The 22218-nt window shown below is 38.9% G+C and overlaps 1 protein-coding gene across 3 annotated transcripts in view; it reads left to right on the top strand.

Moving 5' to 3' along the window:
- The window catches only part of TBCK (TBC1 domain containing kinase), a 194937-nt gene that overhangs the window by 145781 nt on the left and 26938 nt on the right, over window positions 1-22218 (top strand). For all 3 annotated transcript variants that reach the window (XM_072119073.1, XM_072119083.1, XM_072119092.1), the window contains one exon: window positions 14163-14338. In XM_072119073.1, coding sequence (XP_071975174.1) covers window positions 14163-14338 — 176 coding nt within the window. The remainder of the gene's footprint in view (window positions 1-14162; window positions 14339-22218) is intronic.

The raw sequence follows: 22218 nt of genomic DNA, 5'->3' as shown, positions 1-22218 counted from the left end.
GCCTTGCAACGCCAGGGTCCTGGGTGGGATTTACATATGCAAAGAGTTTGTATGTTCTCTCTGTGTTTGCGTGGGTTTCCTCCAGGTCCTCCGGTTTTCTCCCACACTTCAAAAACATACTGTTAGGTTGTTTAGATTGTGAGCCCCATTGGGGAAAGGGACTGATTTGGCAAGCTTTGTGCAGCACTGCGTAATCTGTAGGCACTATATAAATAAAGAATTATTTTTATTTATTTTTATTATTATTATTGACTGGCCCAGCCAGAGCCCTGACCTAAATCCAATTCCACATCTCTGGAGGGCCAATGTTCATCCAACCTGAGGGAGGTGGAAGGAAGAATGGAAGAGGATCCCCAAATCCAGGTGGGAACTTCATACCCAAGAAGACTCATGGTTCTACTAGATCAAAAGTTGCTTCTACTGAGCAAAGGGTCTAAATACTTATGACCTTGTGAAATTTCAATTTTTCTTGTTTAATAAATTAGCAAAAATATCTACATTTCTGGTTTTCCTCTGGAAAGATGGGGTGCAGAGTGCACAACTGTAAAATGGATAGAACACTAGTATGCTGCTGGGCCACCTCTTTCCAAAATACAGAATGAGATACAGGAGATAATCCTTGGAAAACCTTGATGTATGTGGGCCTGAATGTTGAAAAGGCTATTGCAACCAATCTAGGTTCTGTTTGGAATGACGTTCCAAATCATCAGACTATGTCATGTGGCTATAAAGCAGAGAGATATTTTATGTCCCCTTTGATCCTCATTTTATGACATATTTTACACAAATATATGTGTGTGTATTTACAAGTTCTGGTGTATTCTACTCATGCCTTTGTGGATGTATGTATTTTTTCACAGGAAAATCTATAAAAATTGCACACATGAACTCAACCTTAGAAGAATAATTAATACAGTCATCATTATCCCAGAACTGATTTTAATTAACACAACATAAACTTGCCCTAATCCCATTATCAGCTCAGTCCTTGAATCCAGACACTGTGTTAGAAATCCCCCAATATATAATTGTGTCAAGCGGTGTGGCCTGTAATGAGATTTATCTTCTTGTCTTGTAACTGATGGAATTTAGAGCATTAATTTGTTATAATGAGTAGTTACTGATAATTATCATTATATGTGATTAACCTGTGACTATAGTAATGGCTTGATGTGACCATGTCATAATTCCATTTTAGAAATGGCAATTTGTAAAGAAAAAAATTATAAAGATTTAAATGCATTTATTAAGATCAATTCATTGAATGGATAACATATGAAATTTAGGCTTCTACAGCCCCATGGTTTCCACTACTGAGTATGAAACTCGATTGCTCGGCTATATAAGATAGAGATCATCTGAAACCTACCTATGTTTGCACCCCGGGTAGTTTTTTTTCCATGTCAATGACTGAACATGTATTTGTGTGAGAATGTTAGAATGACAAAATTCTTAAAATTTTTACCTCAATTCTTAATTATCTTACACAAAATGTGTAAAAAAAAAAATCATGAATACCCACTACCACTGTTCAAATGCATGCTTACGATGTTTCTTAAAATATAAAGCGTAATTGTATTTTTCTGTTTGAAAGCTACTTGTGATAAATTTTCTTCAGGTATAAGCCGAATTTGGGTTTTCAGCACATTTTTTTGTGCTGAAAAACTAGGCTTACACTCACCGGCCACTTTATTAGGTACACCATGCTAGTAACGGGTTGGACCCCCTTTTGCCTTCAGAACTGCCTCAATTCTTCGTGGCATAGATTCAACAAGGTGCTAGAAGCATTCCTCAGAGATTTTGGTCCATATTGACATGATGGCATCACACACAGTTGCCGCAGATTTGTCGGCTGCCCATCCATGATGCGAATCTCCTGTTCCACCACATCCCAAAGATGCTCTATTGGATTGAGATCTGGTGACTGTGGAGGCCATTTGAGTACAGTGAACTCATTGTCATGTTCAAGAAACCAGTCTGAGATGATTCCAGCTTTATGACATGGCGCATTATCCTGCTGAAAGTAGCCATCAGATGTTGGGTACATTGTGGTCATAAAGAGATGGACATGGTCAGCAACAATACTCAGGTAGGCTGTGGCGTTGCAACGATGATCAATTGGTACCAAGGGGCCCAAAGAGTGCCAAGAAAATATTCCCCACACCATGACACTACCACCACCAGCCTGAACCGTTGATACAAGGCAGGATGGATACATGCTTTCATGTTTTTGACGCCAAATTCTGACCCTACCATCCGAATGTCGCAGCAGAAATCGAGACTCGTCAGACCAGGCAACGTTTTTCCAATATTCTACTGTCCAATTTCGATGAGCTTGTGCAAATTGTAGCCTCAGTTTCCTGTTCTTAGCTGAAAGGAGTGGCACCCGGTGTGGTCTTCTGCTGCTGTAGCCCATCTGCCTCAAAGTTCGACGTACTGTGCGTTCAGAGATGCTCTTCTGCCTACCTTGGTTGTAACGGGTGGCGATTTGAGTCACTGTTGACTTTCTATCAGCTCGAACCAGTCTGCCCATTCTCCTCTGACCTCTGCCATCAACAAGACATTTCCGCCCACAGAACTGCCGCTCACTGGATGTTTTTTCTTTTTCGGACCATTCTCTGTAAACCCTAGAGATGGTTGTGCATGAAAATCCCAGTAGATCAGCAGTTTCTGAAATACTCAGACCAGCCCTTCCAGCACCAACAACCATGCCACGTTCAAAGGCACTCAAATCACCTTTCTTCCCCATACTGATGCTCGGTTTGAACTGCAGGAGATTGTCTTGACCATGTCTACATGCCTAAATGCACTGAGTTGCTGCCATGTGATTGGCTGATTAGAAATTAAGTGTTAACGAGCAGTTGGACAGGTGTACCTAATAAAGTGGCCGGTGAGTGTATATTCAAGTATATATGGTAACTTCTTCCTATCTTTGCCCTAAAGCTAGGACAATTTTCAACTGCCCTCAAGTCCCATGATGTTTTGTGTTCTCTCATAAAGTATTTAAGGAGTGAGCAGGGAGGAACAGTTTCTCCCATTCAGAAGTATGAATCTGTTTCTTGTGCAAACAAGCTTCGATTTCACAGACATAAGGTCTTCTGAATTCTCACAGACATAGGCAGCACAGCCAGGGGAGGCAGCTACTGCAGTGAGAGGCTAAACCTAATAGCTGGTAGACATAATTGATGAAAGTAATAAACAAAGTTGTAATAGATAACTAGTGTTAATGATTTGTGAAAAATAAATTATTAGAGTTGTGCTTTAACAAAATTCACTACATTTATTGCAATTATCAAGCACAATCTCTATTAATTTTAATAGATAATACTTTAGTAATATTCTTGAATATACTATGAATAGCCCTACATTTAGCTGTCTTGCTTTCAAGCAGCTCTTTACAGACAAAGCTGTATGTTGAATGGAGATTCTGCATTAAGGTATCTTTATATTCAGATGCTTCTCTGACATTTTTTAGCTTCTGCATCAACTTAACTTCTGAGTGACCTGTTGTTGAGACATTTTTATGTCACAAACGGTAATAAGCTTTGCCCCATTATATATAATTTTGCTGGGGGTTTTTTTTGTTGCTGACAAGTCACAGTGGTCCTTTGTATCAGTCACCATGACAAATGTCCTTGGTGCATTCTTGCACCAAACATTTATTGTCCTAGATGAAAAGTAAAGCATTATAACGTAAAATTGCTCTAAATTAGTAAAGGGACATTCTAGAGAGGATTGGAAGCCACCATGTATAGCAGTGCCCATTTGCATTTGTGAAAATTGATTTTGCCTGCATGTCATGTCTTGATATGAATATGATTGCTTACAAATGACATACCTTTATTTGACTGGGTTTGAGTGCAAAGTTTAGGTAAATGTTTTTATTATAAACTTATTCATGCAAAACTGAGCATTGTGTTTATGCCAGGAGGCATTCCGGTTCATATTAAGCCTGCATTCTTCTGTGTGAGAAAAAACACAGTTTATAAATGTTTTCTATCTGAAGTGAAAAGATATGACAGTTCTAGAATTACTGCACAAACTCTATTAGAAAATTATCAAACTTTGCATAAAGATGTCCACAATTTTGTGGCATTTGAAATGAATCCAAACAAATTCCAATTAAAATTACCGTACTAGTACTGGCAACAAGCAAATGAAATGATCATTTAAAATAGGGAACTGGATCAAGTATTACAACCCCAGCATTGTATATTCCATAAACAGAATACATGATAGGGGCTCACATTTCTAAAATCTTGTGTTCCTCAAGCACTTCTGATACAACTTTATCAAGGGCTCCATTAGCTCTATCAGATTTGCCTGAGATAAAACACATCATATACTTGTCTTGGCTACAGGTTTGATGACTGTAACATTGCAAGGGGTAAATGTCAAGAGAGTGGTCCAAAAAGTAAAGCGAGCCTGTCATAAGAAATTAACCTAATCAACAACTACAATTACCTTATTATGTAGATTAACACTTTGCAAATTACTGTATATACTCAAGTATAAGCCGAGATTTTCAACACAATTTTTGTGCTGAAAAAGCCCCACTCGGTATATACTTGGTTATGTATAAAATAAAGAATCTTAGTACTCACCCCCAGCACTGAACCCTGGACTTTTGGAGTCGGTATTGTAGGAGTGAGTCTCCACTTTGTGGAGCATACATCGTGACCTTATGTAAGCCTTGTATTTTCTGTGTGTTTTCCTCTTTTTTTTCATGATTTTATTTATAGTGTAATGTGAATGTTGTTTTGTTTTTTGTTTGGAATATTGTAAAGTGTAGGTTATAATTAAACCAGAATGATATGAGACTCTGATAAAGTAATTCAGAAAATAATTATTTCAAGATGTTTTTAAAGACTATTAATTTATGGTGTTTTTATATTTTTACGCATGGCTTCTTCTCCTGATTATATTTATGTGGATATTGCACATTTCTGTCAGGGCCTATATGCCTTTAATGGCATTGTTCAAATACATTGTGGCTCTATTGTCTGATGTCATGACAAACTATAGTCATACAATAAACCTACAGAGAGCTTAACATGTTTGTAAAATGTAAGCAATTTGTCATGGTGGTTATGAGGTTGTAATGTGATACATAGCCTATACTAAGGTCACGGGTCAGCACAGTCGGGTGAAGTTGATATTTTGGCAGTAACCAGAAACCATGAGAATTCTTATCACCTGTCCCAGCGATCCCATTGTATAGTCACTGTATTGTCTGTAAACAGGTGGCACAGGACAGGATCCATATACAGTTATGTAGACATCAATACTGACCTGATGTTTTCAGGTTGCAAGTTCACACCATATTGTGCTGGTTCATAACAAGTGTCATCCCAAGGTAGATCCTTCGAGAAAGATTTTTTTTTTCTTTTTATTTAAATTCATGTGCTAATAGTTCCACTTGTTTTGTTTCAGTAAACTTTTAATAAATTTACTATCTTTAGTAGTCCCACAACTTAACATTGTCATAGGAGGTTTCTTATCATGAAGGTTAAGGTTCTGGGTTCCTGAACTATTAGAAATGTGGTGGCTTTCCTTAATGTCTGCCTTAATACGTTTTGTGTTCATTTCCTTTTCAAATTACTGTAATCAAATATGAGACCCTTTTATATTAACTACACTCACCGGCCAATTTATTAGGTACACCATACTAGTAACGGGTTGGACCCCCTTTTGCCTTCAGAACTGCCTCAATTCTTCGTGGCATAGATTCAACAAGGTGCTGGAAGCATTCCTCAGAGATTTTGGTCCATATTGACATGATGGCATCACACAGTTGCTGCAGATTTGTCGGCTGCACATCCATGATGCGAATCTCCTGTTCCACCACATCCCAAAGATGCTCTATTGGATTGAGATCTGGTGACTGTGGAGGCCATTTGAGTACAGTGAACTCATTGTCATGTTCAAGAAACCAGTCTGAGATGATTCCAGCTTTATGACATGGCGCATTATCCTGCTGAAAGTAGCCATCAGATGTTGGGTACATTGTGGTCATAAAGGGATGGACATGTTCAGCAACAATACTCAGGTAGGCTGTGGCGTTGCAACGATGCTCAATTGGTACCAAGGGGCCCAAAGAGTGCCGAGAAAATATTCCCCACACCATGACACCACCACCACCAGCATGAACCGTTGATACAAGGCAGGATGGATCCATGCTTTCATGTTGTTGACGCCAAACTCTGACCATACCGTCCGAATGTCGCAGCAGAAATCGAGACTCATCAGACCAGGCAACGTTTTTCCAATATTCTACTGTCCAATTTCGATGAGCTTGTGCAAATTGTAGCCTCAGTTTCCTGTTCTTAGCTGAAAGGAGTGGCACCCGGTGTGGTCTTCTGCTGCTGTAGCCCATCTGCCTCAAAGTTCGACGTACTGTGCGTTCAGAGATGCTCTTCTGCCTACCTTGGTTGTAACGGGTGGCGATTTGAGTCACTGTTGCCTTTCTATCAGCTCGAACCAGTCTGCCCATTCTCCTCTGACCTCTGGAATCAACAAGGCATTTTCACCCACAGAACTGCCGCTCACTGGATGTTTTTTCTTTTTCGGACCATTTTCTGTAAACCCTAGAGATGGTTGTGCGTGAAAATCCCAGTAGATCAGCAGTTTCTGAAATACTCAGACCAGCCCTTCTGGCACCAACAACCATGCCACGTTCAAAGGCACTCAAATCACCTTTCTTCCCCATACTGATGCTCGGTTTGAACTGCAGGAGATTGTCTTGACCATGTCTACATGCCTAAATGCACTGAGTTGCCGCCATGTGATTGGCTGATTAGAAATTAAGTGTTAACGAGCAGTTGAACAGGTGTACCTAATAAAGTGGCCGGTGAGTGTAGATGAACATATGTCAGCATAATTACTTTGTAATTTATTGATCTGTTTACTTTTTTTCATAAATCATACTCAGGTCGCCCTATTTTAATAAATGGGAATTGTAGTGTTTGCATGTAAACAGTGTAGGGAATAAGCTTTGTGCCAGGAAAAGGATAATGCCTTCTCATATTCATTCTTCCTATTAGGGCACATCTAAAAAAGACACCCCCTTTAGCTGAAGCAGGCAATTAGTGATATAATACAGAAGCCATGGGGGGAAATTTATCCTGAGTTTCACACCAGTTTTCTGACAATTTTTTCTGTTCGATAAACTTAATTGAAGAAAATATAATCAATAAGTAAAATAACACTCCTATGCCACACTAGCATCAAGTGGGCAGGGTATTGGGTGGGGAGGGACAGATATTTGGCCAAGATGGGACCTGACAAATTGAAAAATTTGTAGCAGAAATTTACCCTGATGCACAATATACCAATATGCCATATCATATGTAGGCTGGGTACTATACTACCGGAGAGATTATAATAACTGGTGCATAATGCACCCACTTGTGATAAATCCCTCTCAGTGTATTTACATAAAGAAATAGATTTTTAAAAGATGACCCTATCCATTTCCCTCTTAAGATCTAAAAATTTTAGACTGTGACTGGGATACATCATTTCTTCAATAGCCATTGTGACGCTTGCCACAACTGGAACAGCTGTGAGGGAGATTGTCCAATATTAGCTAGAAGGACAGGACCTCATAAGCAAAGAGAATAAACTTACATTTATTTTAACCACTAATGTCAAATACACAACTCACTGTTCCGATTCCGTTCTCATAAATACACAGAAGAACGCCTGCTGAGAAAGTTAAAACTAAGAATCCTTTGGTCTAATAGCTGCTTTTCACACTCTGCTGTTCATAAACCTTGACTTTCTACAAAATAATGTCAAAGGCCACAGGATATAAAGACAAGTTGGGAAATGTTTGACTGTACTTGAAAGCCCTAGTGAAATGCCAGCAAAAGATTATGAAATGATGGAAAATGAAATGGCCGCCTCTAATTGTGCGTGCCTGTCGCCAAATGATGCTGAGAACTCTTTAATCTTGCAGAAGCTTAGCTTTTAATTTCAGAATGCCTTGGTGGCTTTGATTACTAATATTAAAATAAGAGGCTTACATGGGTTTGTGAGTCTCTGCTAGTGGAGAAGGAGAAATACCGATCTTATGCTTGACCACATACTTTGGAAGGGGATTTATATGGGGGATATACTACTATATTAAGGCTACTACTCCATACTTAAAGGGGTTGTCCAGGTTTAAACAAAAACATACACCTGTGTAAATCCATTTTCAGTGTTTAGCAGTCATCATGTTATTATATTCACCCCTATACTGTTTGCATATGTTGGCAAGGAGAAAGAAGAGATGAAATTAGAGACAAATAAGATTATACATAAAAGAACAATAACAGTGGAAGGAAAGAAAAATGGAGAAAGGTAGAGGTATAAAGATGCGAACAATCATGTGCATGTGAGCCCAGTAGTGGTACCTAAAGAAAGAGGAGAGAGGTTAGATTGTGGGAGGAGTGTGCATAACCCCACCCTGTGTCCATAACCCCACAGGTTGTCAAAATGTGGTGTGTCCGTCATGTCAAATAAAGTTGAGCTTTTCGTTGGTCATGTAACGGTCACCACTTTACAAAATCAATGGCTTGTTTCTTCTATGCAGCAGCAATAGCCTGTTTAGCAGCCAGAAAAAAGAAGGAAACGGGGGTTAGTTATGCTCATTTGAGCATTTAAAAAAATGGATGCAATAGATATATGTGAACACAGCCTCAGGCAGGTAACGGTAAATTCAGTTTGTAGCCTTTCTAATGCAGAATCCATGAAACAGGCTGTTGCATCCCCTTCAGACAGAGGATAAAGAGGGAGCAGAGGTAGAAAAATAAAGGAAGTGTTTTGGAAACAGTACCTTAAGAGATGTACTCAGAAGGACAAATCATAATAAATCTGACATTATTTGACAGGTATTGAGTAGCGACTTTGTTTGTCAGTTGAGGACCAAGACTCAATTGAGTTTGAAATTGATACATTTTTTGTGTATCCATAAATATGTTTTAATATATTTTCCAATGTTAGACTCTCTGAAAAAGGAGAAGTCATTTTCTTTATTCTTCAGTAGGGTTTTTCCATCCGGTGATTCTCTCACTTCACAGAAAAAAAGAATGTCTACTAGATGCAGTAGATAATGTTGAATGGGTGGGACGAAATCTACCTTTAAAACCAGGTGGTTCCCTTGATCTCTTTCAAAAAGGAGTAATACAAGAGGCTAAGTCTCTGCTCTATGTTAGTGATAAGGACAATACTACAGAGGGCGAGAAATAAAGAATTCAAGTTTTTAAAGGGAATGTGAACATAGTTCTCAAACAGGACAATAAAGGAAGGAACATGGTTGTTATGTCATGCCAGTATTTTATAAAAGAAGCTGAGGTTATTCAAGGGAGTCTACCACCTCCGCCAAGTATTATAATCTGCTGGCAGTCTCTTGTGCAGGAATGTGTTGTAGTTTCTAATATATCTTTTTTATTTCTGTCCATTATTTTAATTCCCAGTTTAATCTGTATGCTAAAGAGGCAGTTGATACACCAATGTTGTGTTCTCAACACCCACAGCACTGCTGTTCCCTCCAAAATCACTTTCCTTATTTGACAGTGCTCTCTGTGTGTAGCAATACGGAGTGTAATCAGTGCGGTGAATACAGATGTCTCCTACACAGAATAGTAAGGTACAAGTTCTCCCCAATTCCCTATCAGTCCCTCCATCCCAGGCTTTGATTCTACAGAACTTTCTCTGTCTCTCTTCATCTTATGCTACACTGCTCCCCCACCTTGAATCCCTCACATTGTGCACAATGCACAGAAACTATTAACCCTTAAGCTGGACCTTATTTCTTTTGGATCCTTACCTTGAACTCTGCGAAGTCAGGAGGTAAAAAAAATGAAACTAATAATTGATGATCGTTAGGACAGTTTTTTTCATTGGATTATGAAGCCAAGGTAGCCATAAGAATGAACTGGCATAAAGTAAAGAAAGACCCAGTTATGAATGAGATTTCTTCGCATGGTGCCTTGGTCAGATCTAGATGCTGCAAGGCAATACATACATGCTCCAGAAGTGCCATCTGTGGAGAAAGTTGGGCACATCTGCAGACTTTCTTCACTTTATTTATACTAAGAGCTTACAACTCTGCCCTCCATCTTGCAAAAATCAGGTCTACTTCACTCATTTCAAATCCTCTCTCTCTCTATCAATCCTAAAAGGCTCTTTGATACTCTTCACTTCTCACTAACAGCAAGGTGCAGGCACCTTGTGGCTGAAGACCTGGCCACCTTCTTTAAAGATAGAATTGACTGTATCCGACAGAAAATAATCCATAACCACTAACTCCATTAATCCCATCCATTCCGGTACCTCAATTTGCTCACTCTCTTCTTTTGAGCCAGTCTCAGAGAAAAAAGTGTTAAGGCTCCTTTCCTCTGCACGCCCCACTACCTGCGTCACTCACCCCATCCCCCCACATCTCGTACAGTCACTCTTAACTGCAGTCACTATTTCCTGCAGTCACTTCTCACCTCACTAAATTCTTCAACCACTCTCTCTCTCTCTACTGGTGTCATTCCCTTTTGTTTCAAGCATGCTGTTATTACCCAATTACTAAAGAAACCTTCCCTGGATCCATCCAATGCTGTTAACTACTGACAAGTCTTTAACCCCTTCCCGCCAATGCCCTTTTTCGTTTTTATTTTTCGTTCCCCAACTTCAAAAATCCATAACTTTTTTATTTTTCCATGTACATAGCTGTATTATGGCTTATTTTTTGCGTAACAAATTACACTTCAAAATGGTGGTATTTAATATTCCATGCCATGTACTGGGAAGCGGGAAAAAAATTCCAATTGCAGTGAAATTGCACATTTGCGCTGTATTCTTATGGGCTTGGATTTTAAGGATTTCACTGTACGCCCCAAATGACAGGTCTATTTTATTCTTTGGGTCGGTATGATTACGGGGATACCAAATTTGTATAGGTTTTATAATGTTTTCATACATTGGCGCTAATCTTCTGGCGCTAGTAACTTTTTTATACTTTGGTATACAGTGCTTTGGGAGGGGTCGTTTTTTGCAACTTTTGATGAAGTTAACAATGTTATTATCCTTAATTCGAACCTCTCACTCATGTCTCCAGGACTTCTCCCAAGTTGCACCAATTCTCTGGAATGACATTCCCCGGAGTATGAGACTAATACCCAACCTCCAAAGTTTACCAAGCTGTTGCCTTATAAAGAATGGCTGGACCATTACACAAGCTCTTATACCTTGCGTGTCATCACCTCATCCTCATAGACTGTAAGCTCTTGCGAGCAGGGCCCTCACTCCTATTGTTCAATATAGCTGTGTGTACACTATAATTAGTGTACACTTTAGTAAGCAGCACCTAGTGCCGAATTTGTGGGTTACAGGTCCTCTTTAACTATGGGTTGTCTGTAAGTTGTCGGGTTTCCTTGAGTAGGGGACCGCCTGTATTTGGTATCACCGCGTCCGTATCAATCTGTACAATAAATCTGAAACAATAGTGAACCCACTTGGTGAACAACGTAAAAAAAAGTCAACAGTTTCTAAATTACACTTCCATTTTGTTTTAACCCATCTGAAAAACTTAAAGGGTTAATATAATTAATAGAAGTTGTTTTACATACGTTGAGGGGTGTCGTTTATATAGGGGGTTAATTTAATGGGTTTTAGCATTATTTAGGCTTTTCAAAATCACTTGAAAGCTGAGTTATCCCTTGAAATGTGAGTTATGTGGATTTTCATAAAAAATTAGAAAAATCGCACCTAAAGTTCTAAGCCTCATAAGATCCTAGAAAAAGGAGAGAACGGAAAAAATAGCATTCTAACATCCCGGAAATGGTAGTTATCTAGCTTTTACTACCTGTCTGGAATGCAAAACATTTCAAACTTTGAAAAATGAAGATTTTTTTCCGAAACTTTGCCAAATTTAAATTTTTTTTTCAGAATGAAACGCAAAACTTATTACTTAAATTTCACCACTATCATGAAGTTCAATGTGTAACGAGAAAACAACCTCAAAATAACCTGGATATGTTAAAGCATTTGAAAAATCGAGTATGGTCATTACTGTTCTTTCCAGCCCTTTGACTATTTTTACTGAAAAGCAAACTCATTTTATTTTTGCTGAATTCTGCTGTTTCTCACTCATTTTGTGATTGATGGACTATTGTCTTCTGAGCACCACTAACCATTCTACCCCATTGCCTTGTATGCCTGATGGTTAGGTGAATAGTGGCAATGGCTTTTTTTTTTGTTAATTTCTTACTTCCCGTATATTTTTATTTAGAAAATTATATAGATTTTCATATATAGATATAATGTTCAAGGGCAAGCAAAGTATTTCTTGTTATAAACACTGTAACGTGAAACAAGCCAAGCATGATGTTATGTTCTGAAATGTTGTGAAAGATCTTGTATACAGGCTGTAAATTTCAACACTATCAATGTGTAATTTAGAGGAATGTAACGCTTCTTGAGAAAATATTCATCTTTGGAAAAGAGGAAATCTGGGATCATTCAAATATTTCAGCTCAAACACAAGAATCTTTCAGCATTATTGGTAAACAAGGTCATCCTTTATGATGTCCTGACATTCCATTATAGTATATGTTTATCATTTTCATGGCTCCTTTTAGGTAGAGAGATTTTGGAATTGCATGTCATTGCAGCTGTTCTGCACTATATTTACAGTTTAATGACAAGATTTGTGCTTTCTGTAGGGGTTTTCCTCTTTAACACATTGCTCTTTGGATCATGTAACAAGTGTGATGTCCAACTGTCAGGCTATATGAAAATTAACACATAGTGTCCACAGATTTTTAATAATTTGGTCTATTAAATGCATAATAGATTTCACTGTTACAAATATTTCTTGACATTGAGTACTGCTTCTTAGTCTAGAGCTACCTAGTAATGCCATACAAGAGGTTCATGGCTTTCTCTTGTTTTGCTTCTCTTCATGCTTCCAGCTTATGAAGGTTTTTTCTGTATTGCCGTACATCAATCTAAGTTTTTGATAGCTAGGGGAAGATATCACGTTATCCGATTGTAAATTTCCAAACCCTTGAAAGGACTCATCGCCTCCTTGTCATATTATGATGTAGACTTTTGTATTCCTGTACCGGGGAATGGGAGGGGGGAATCTAGGGGTGGGATGAGCGTTAGGAATTCTGAAAGTGTGGATAAGTCTTGTTGTAATCGTTGTGAACGGAAAATGTGTTGGTGTGTTTAATAAAAATGATCTGATTTAAAAAAAAAAAAAAAAAGTTTTTGAAAAAAGTTACATAGCTTTGTGTCTTCATTGAACACATTACCATCTAGCTCTTCCATATGTGTTACAGAAAGCACAAATCTTGTCATTAAACTTATCCAAAAGGTCATTAATAAAAAGATAAAAATTTGAGGTTGAACAGATCCTTGTGGTACCTAATCGCTGATGTTTTCCCATTTTGATGGTATACCATGTGAAAATTTGCAATCTGACACTTTATATTGCGTCTTTGTCCCTGAATCTGTGCTGTTAATAAAATACTTTTGTGAGGTGCATTAAGGAATGTATTTTCAAAATCTTATCACACCAGCCACATGACCAGATTTGCAGTTATATTCTTACAGAATCTAAGCATGTTGACTTGTACCTGATATGCTGGTTTCATAGATACAACCACACGTAAGTGTAAGCATTTCGATACAACGTCATCGCTCAACAGATATTTCAACTAAATACACAAGCAAACTTTACACTTTTAAAGTTTAGTTTTGCTCCCTTCAGTTCCTGTAACAAGAGCTTGAGACAATATGCGGTTTGGCATCTCTGTGTGTGGCCTTGCCAGGTCTTTATATGACAAGCAAATTAGTAAGGTTATTGTACTGATCTGCTGATATTGTGACCTGTATCATGTGTTAAATACCCTCTGTCCTCCAGAAGTAAAAGGTCATATGCAAGGCTCAGGAATTCCAGATAATAACAGAAAGAGACTAGTAGCACTAAATAAACTCTGTTTTGTGCCCTTTCATGATTTAATCCAAGTTTTAAGCAAACTTGGAAAGTGATTTTATTTTTGCTTTATATTTTCTACAGGAGTAGAATTAAGTGAATTAGTTGATTTAACATATTATTGCACAAATATACTGAATTTGGACATTTATCGTTGTCACATTTATTTTCTTTTTATTTTAAGGGAAGAGAACCCATAAAGTTAACTGAACTTAAATCAGAGGTGTCCCCTCGAATATCGGCGGAGGATCTGATTGACCTATGTGAACTGACTGTTCCTAGTCATGTCAAGGGACCTACCAAGAAGACCAAGTCCAGTAAGCCCAAGTTACTTGTGGTTGACATTCGAAACAGTGAAGAGTATCCTTTTGTGCTAAAACTGTGGCAGCCATACATGTGTGAGTGATAAGTACTGTCTTCTGCTTAACACTTGATTAAGACTAATACATTTAGCATGTTAAATCTAATTTACCATGTTAATCTCTCCCAGATTCACGGCATATTTATTGCACTGTACAGGGAAAAGGACCCTAGTCGTTTCTTCAAGGCCGGTGATGGCAAACCTTTTTAGGCCCGAGTGCCCAGACTGCAATCCCAAACCCACTTATTAATAGTAAAGTGGCATCAGATTATTTAAGCAGTTATTATTTATACTTGCTCTGCCATAGCTTTTCTGAGGAAATTTATAACAGGAAAAGGAGGGGGAGAAATTCAGAATATGTGTGTTCCTTGGCTGCCCATGACTGAAGGAGGGGCCATAAGTGTTGTCTGGGGGATTTTTTATCTGGGACGATGAAGAAGACTCTGGGTGCCCCTTCTGTTCTAGGCCCTTTCATTAAAGGTTCAAAGATGCAATCGATGGACTACTTCCACCAGATCACCAGAAATTTAGCTAGTTTACTTTTTACTTACTAAGCAAATGAAAATAGTGTAATCAATGTAAGCCAAACTTATGGAACTGTGCTGTTGCTTTAATGCTGAATGGTATTACGACAAAAGTTGATTGGGAACAGCAGGAGCTTTTTGATTCTTTCTGCTAATGAGAGGTTTGGTCACTGCAGAGTGGTTTTTCAGTACACATGCTCTTAAATGTTGAGAAACTGATTAAAACAGATCCTGTTTAGTGCTGAAATGGTGAGCAATTACAGTTGCAGTGTTGAAACGATTACCCATGGAGATCCTCAGCATTATCCTGTCCTCTCTTGCATTTGTCTTTCAAGAGCGACCAGCTTTCGTGGGGGACTTGAATGAGTTTGTGTGGCAAATGATGCAATATTCTAGAAATCACAGACTTGAAACAACTAACTTCTATTTCTATGGCTGATAGCGTCACCCCTATGGAACAGCACACCATTTTTGCAAAGTCATTGAAAACTGGAAAGTCGGGCTGCCAGTTAAATTGTGTTTGTCATTTAAAGAAATTGTGGAAGGGTGAAACAATGTATCATAGTAGTATCATAGTAAAAGAGGTTAGAAAAAGACATCAGTCCATCAAGTCCAACTTATACATTATTTTGCGTTGATCCACAAAAAGGCAAAAACCCTGCATGGCTGATGCCAATAGAAGAAAACAATAATTAAAACCAATAGCCTGCAGGTATCTGAAAGTGTTCTTTAATTTTTAGAATATATACTATTTATGAAATGAGCTTAAAATACTACTTTTAACATATGTTATGATATATTCACATAAGACTACCCAATGACCTTGACATGTAGGAAATTGTGTGGTCTCTAACGTTTTTAATCTGACAATGATTTGTATATCTTAAGCAAGTATAACTGGATGAATGTCCCTGTAATTCAAAGAATATGTAATGGCAGGTCTTTTTATGTTCCAATGTTGCTGAGAGAATGTAGATGTAGAAGAAGCCACACTTACTCATCGATCCAGCCCTGTGGCTGTGGCAATCTTCTTATAATTTTTATCCAGGGCCTCCTTTCTTTTAAAATCAACTTTTAAAATTATGCTAATGCACCAAAGAGCTTACACTAGCGCCTTTGCAATCTGACTTTACAGACTGTTACACTCTCATCATCAGTGAGACCATGAAACCATGTATAATAGTATCATAGTAAAAGAGGTTAGAAAAAGACATCAGTCCATCAAGTCCAACCTATAAATTATATTGTGTTGATCTTGAAGAAGGCAATATCTCTGCAAAGCTAATGCCAATTGGCTCAAAGCAGGCAGTCAGAATAACTCCCTGGATCAACAGAAACTACTAACAAAAATTTTATTCCCATACAATGTGATATTACTACTCTTCAGAAAGGCATCCAGGCCCCTCTTGAACATGTACATAGTGTCACTGCTCTTACAGTAAGGAACCTTTGTCTATGACGATGGAAGAACTGACTCTCCTCTAGGCTTAGAGGATGCCCCCTTGTCCTTCTCAGGCCTACGTATTATTGATGGTAGATTTCCTTTAAGATTTTATTGACTGTAGTACAAATATCAAAAATGTACCGCTATAAGCTGTATATATGGGACAATGGTGACCAAAAATCTTCAGAAGGGTGTGATGATTATAGGGAAACTGTGGTGGGGATTTTGGCTCTTTACCCCTTTCCACACCTATATGTGAGTCTACGTCATAGGATGGGTGGTTCCCGCACCTTGACGTAGAATCACCTCATCGCGATCACCTGGGCTCAGATGCTGAGCCCATGCGATCGACACAGGATCCCAGCGGCACGGGGTAGCCACGGGGTAGCTACTATCACAATCCCGCCTGTTTAATTCTATAGACGCCGTGGTCACTATGGTGCATCACCGCGACAATCGCACCCTCCTTGCATTGCGCGGAGGTGCCAATCATTACAATGGCATCCCTGAGGTCCACTAAGGACCCAAAGGCCGCCTATAGTTGCAGCCTGTTAAGATCATGCACTGTGCACGATCTAACAGTGCTAATGTCTGCATAGGCTGACTGTAATATGCTGCAATACATTAGTATTGTTCATGTCCCACCCTGGGACAAAATAAAACAGTAAAAAAGTGCAATAAAAAAAACTATTAAAAAAAAGAATAAAAGTCCCCTGAAATCCCATCCCATGCAATAATCAAATAAAACATAAAAAAGTGAAAAACACCAAAAACACACAACATATTGGGTATCACAACATCCGTAACAACCCGTACAATAAAATAAAATTGTCACTGAACCCGTACAATAAACGTCATAAGAAAAAAAAATTCACAAAAATTATGAAATTGTCACATCTGACCTCATAAAAAATGCATAAAAAGTGATCAAAAAGTAAAATTTACTCCACCATGATACCAAAAAAGAGTACATCTTGTCCTGCAAAAAATAAGCTCTAAAATAGCTCTGTAAAAAAAAAATATAAATGTTCTGCCCATTGTTACATGGCAATGAAAAAAACAAGCAAATTTCTCACAAAAGTAGTTCTAAAAATCCTAAAAACCATAAACAAGAATTAATTCTGATTTGTTTTAACCCCTCCACACTCTGCGACGGATATATCTGCCGCAGAGCTATGAAGGATTATGAAGAGGGCTCACGGGCTGAGCCCTCTTCATACAGAGATGGGTTTTGCTGCATATTGCAGCAGAGACCCATCACCCATAGTCGGTGCTTGCACTGATCGCGGGTGTTAACCTCTTCTCTGCCTCCGGCAAAGTTGCCAGCAGCATTTAAAATGTGGCGGCACATGGGCGCTGCCATGTTTCTTCAGATCGTCTCTCACCCGAACGTCATCGGGGGGCGGCGATCGGCTGCCATGACAGCCTCGGGTCTTCCTCAGACCCTAGGCTGCATGGTACCCTGAGATTCGTTACAATGAGCCACATATGCAAAAACGCCATATACTGCAATACACTAGTATTACAGTATACGGTAGCAACAATCTGACCATCTAGGGTTAATGTACCCTAGAGGGTCTAAGAAATAGTGGGGAAAAAAAAAAGTTTAAAAAATGTATAAAATATTAAAAATTCAAATCACCCCCCTTTCCCTAGAACTGATATAAAACATAATGAACAGTTAAAATCACAAACACATAAGGTATCACCGCGTCCCAAAATGCCCGATCTATCAAAATATTAAATTGGTTATTGCCGACGGTGATCTCCAAATTGGGAAATGGCACCTAAATGTCCGATGCGACTTTTACACCTTTTTACATGACATAAAAATGTAATAAAAAGTGATCAAAATGTCGCACACTCCTCAAAATGGTAGCAATGAAAAGGTTCGCTCATTTTGCAAATGATTACATATCACACAGCTCCATACACCAAAGTATGAAAAAGTTATTAGCTTCAGAAGATAGCAAACATTTTTTTGAATTTTTCGTACACATTCGTTTAATTTTTGAAAATGTATGTAAAACACAATAAAACCTATATACTGTATATACTTGAGTATAATCCGACCCAAGTATAAGCCGGGACCCCTAATTTTACCACCAAAAACTGGGAAAACCCGAGTATAAGCCGAGGGTGTAGTATACAGGCAGCCAGCCCCCATGTAGTATACAGGCAGCCAGCCCCCATGTAGTATACAGCCAGCAAGCCCCCTGTAGTATACAGCCAGCCAGCCTCCTGTAGTATACAGCCAGCCAGCCTCCTGTAGTATACAGCCAGCCAGCCCCCTGTAGTATACAGCCAGCCCCCAGTAGTATACAGCCAGCCAGCCCCCAGTAGTATACAGCCAGCCTGCCCCATGTAGTATACAGCCAGCCTGCCCCCATGTAGTATACAGCCAGCCTGCCCCCATGTAGTATACAGCCTGCCCCCATGTAGTATACAGCCTGCCCCCATGTAGTATACAGCCTGCCCCCATGTAGTATACAGCCTGCACCCATGTAGTATACAGCCTGCCCCCAAGAAGTATACAGCCTGCCCCCAAGAAGTATACAGCCTGCCCCCAAGACGTATACAGCCTGCCCCCAAGACGTATACAGCCTGCCCCAAGTAGCATACAGCCTGCCCCAACAAGTATACAGCCTACCCCCAGTAAGCCAACCGAATAATAAAAAAACAAAACTTAATACTCACCCTCCGACGATACTCACCTTTGATGCATAGAGTCGGCTCCAGGATCCTCGGCGGCGGCTCCTGGATCCTCGACCACTGCATCATATTGTGCGCCCGCCGGCAGATCGCAAGGATGCGACTGCCGGCTAGTGAAGAAAGAAGAGAGAAACCGCCGCCGAGGATCCGGGTGCCGGAGGGTGAGTATTAATTTTTTTTTTAAATTGACTCTTGTATAAGCCGAGGTTAGGTTTTTCAGCACACCAAGAAAGAGTTAATGAAATCTGATCATTTCTGAGGGGTTCAATAGCTAATTATCTACCTGAAAAGTGGAACTCATCCACGAAAAAAATAATCCCCCATAAGTCCAAATATCAAAAAATAAACATTTTGTAGCCTGGAAAATGTGACAATGCAAATCTGCTCTGAATGGTGCTCCTTCTGCCCGGCCCTGCGCCCCTACAGCAGTTTACCACCACATATGGAAATTGGGTATCAAACTTTGTGGGTTTTTCATCATTTAATACTTTGTGACGGTTTAATCTTTGGCCAAAACTAATATATTGTCTAAAAAAAAAATTTTTCGCTTGTAAATTACACCTCCATTTAATTTGAACCCCTGTGAAACATCTAAAGGGTTAACACACTTCTTAAAGTTGATTTTTCACACATTGAGGGTTGTAGTTTCTAAAATGGCATGATTTATGAGGTTTTACTGCTGTCTAGGCCTCTGAAAGTCACAATCTCAAAATTCCCTGGATATGTTAAAGCCTTGCAAAGTTATTATCTCCTATAATGATACAGGGCAAATTTTAAAAATCAGGCACGGTCCTAAAGGTCTAAAATGGCTAAGACCTGAAGGGGTTAAACTCTACCAACCTGTTGTTTATGATGATGACAAAATTACAACGATGTATGGGCGTATATCTTTTTTTGTTTTTTTACGGCATTCACTGAGTGGGTCCAATAATGTTTCTGATTTATTGTTCTGATTGCTAAAGACCAAATATATGTGTGTGTGTGTGGGGGGGGGGTGTTCTGATTTAGTGTATTTTTTGTACTTTATTATATGTCTATATGAAATGGTAGTGTTTATGGGACTTTCACTTTATTTTTATTTATTCTTTTGACAGTTTGGCGCAAACAAGTGTTGAGCTTGTAGCATTTCTACAGCATTGCAGTGAGTTATGTAACTGTGCATGCTCAGTGAGTTACAGTCAGGTCCTGCAGTCTCAGAGCGATGTGGTGCAATCCACATCGGAAGCCCCTTACACGTCGCGGTCATTCAGTGGAATCTCCGATCGCGGGTGTTACATCAGGATGTCAGCTGCAATATGCAGCTGGCACTCTTTTCTGTATTGTTGTATTGATTGTTTGTGAGCCAGCATCATAATATGCCCCATAATAGTATGGCGCTGGTCAGAACGTACCTTCCCTTCATGTTGGGAATAGGTAATGGGAAATATGACAGCTTATTTTTGACACATTTTTAGTTATTTATGTGCTAATTCTATAAATAAAAATAAAGAGTTAAATTCTAATATGTTTTGAAATAAATTAAGTAAAATGGTTATGATATGTAAAGATATTCCAAAGATCAGCATTTAAAGATGAACAAAACAGAACTGCAAAAATTGACCTGGATATACTGGAACCAATGACCCCTGGACTAAAGTATATAATAAATCTGTTCACGCCAAGTTTTGATATTAATTTATAATATCTTGTGATAATGCTGCATCAGATACTAAATATCTAAGCAGAAATTGATCTATAAAACCGCTACCAGTGTGTTTGCAAATTGGTTAACACCTTCCAATTCATGTTTCTTTCATGATCCTGCGATTTGGCATAACCCAAAAAATGTATTTTGAATTGAGATGTGACTTGGTTGTACAAAATCTTGGAGGTGAAGAGTGTAGCAGGGAAGTCAATCTTGCATTGCCGAAGGGACCACATAAACTAGCTTTCCTGAAGACTGCTGACGTCATTCACATTAGAGGGAGTGTTCTTTGGCGGGAGAGCTTGACTTCAGCTTTAAACTCTCTGTTAACATGACTTCATACAGTCATTTTACTTCTGACTTCAGGACATTGCCACAATAAAGGCAATAGTTTATTGAGTCCATTTTTGGTGACTGATTCCCTTAAATAATTACTAAACTCTGTGCATTGATGCAAACAATTAACATATAACCGCACCTCTCACATTGTATTATTTAGCTTTAATGTTACGGTATCTTTGTTTAGTGGTAAAGTGGGGAATATTAATGTTCTTTATTTAATAAGGAATATCATGTCTGGGCTATCAATCTCCCGGGCTTTCAAGGCATCAGGTGAAGTATCACATTAACAGAATTAAAAGTAGACACAATCTGTATTTCTATTACACCTAGGGATAAGAGGTACAAGACATATTGAAATTGCAAGATTTATCTACATCTCTTCCCAGAAAATTCAGGCCCCAGCTTGTCAGCTGCATTAGAGACATTTTATAGGACACCTATGTAATTTTGTGTAAAATTGAAGATGTGCGCTCACAGTACATCTTGCAAATTGCTCTTGCCAGCCAGGACTTGTCAAAGGCTGAACCCATTTATCGGTTTCCTGAAGAGACCATAAAGCACAGTAAGTAATCTGGCCCTAGGGTTACATATGTGTAAGTCACTAGCAATGTGCTCAGCTGTAGGCAAGAGTAGCACTTGGCAAATACTCCAACCAAGCATTCCTCCAGGCAACATTGTTACATTGTGCTAACTTCAGCAGAGATAATAATAGAAAATAAAATGACATCAAGTATTGCACAGTTTATTATTGATATTCATGTATAAGTAGACCTTAAAGTGAAACCAAGTGTCAGAATTGAAATTTAAAAATATTAGTGTAGATTTGAGTGCTGTAGTAGAAAACAATAGCTTAAACAACATGCGTTACATTCTTCTCCATTGGCTGTGTGTAGAAAATATGTATTATACATATGACATGCGACCGCTCAGGGCGCCGACCAAACAGCACATAAGGAGGGGGGTTGCTGGACAGGTGAAAAAGACACACTGCAAGAGCTGTGCCTCTCTCCCTCTCTGGCTGCCAAAACCACCTACCAACTTTGATTTCCACTTGTTAGGAGCAGCAAGTTTTAACCACAGTTGTACTGGGGCAGGCTGCATTACCAGTAAAATGATGCAGCTCTGACTAGAGGCATTTTCAGCTATAGCTTTGTTCCATACAACTTCACTGGG

This window comes from Engystomops pustulosus, chromosome 1, assembly GCF_040894005.1.
Source record: "Engystomops pustulosus chromosome 1, aEngPut4.maternal, whole genome shotgun sequence".
NCBI classification, from domain to species: Eukaryota; Metazoa; Chordata; class Amphibia; order Anura; family Leptodactylidae; genus Engystomops; species Engystomops pustulosus.
The sequence above is the reverse complement of the archived record's forward strand: the minus strand, read 5'-3'. Positions and strand labels throughout refer to the sequence as shown.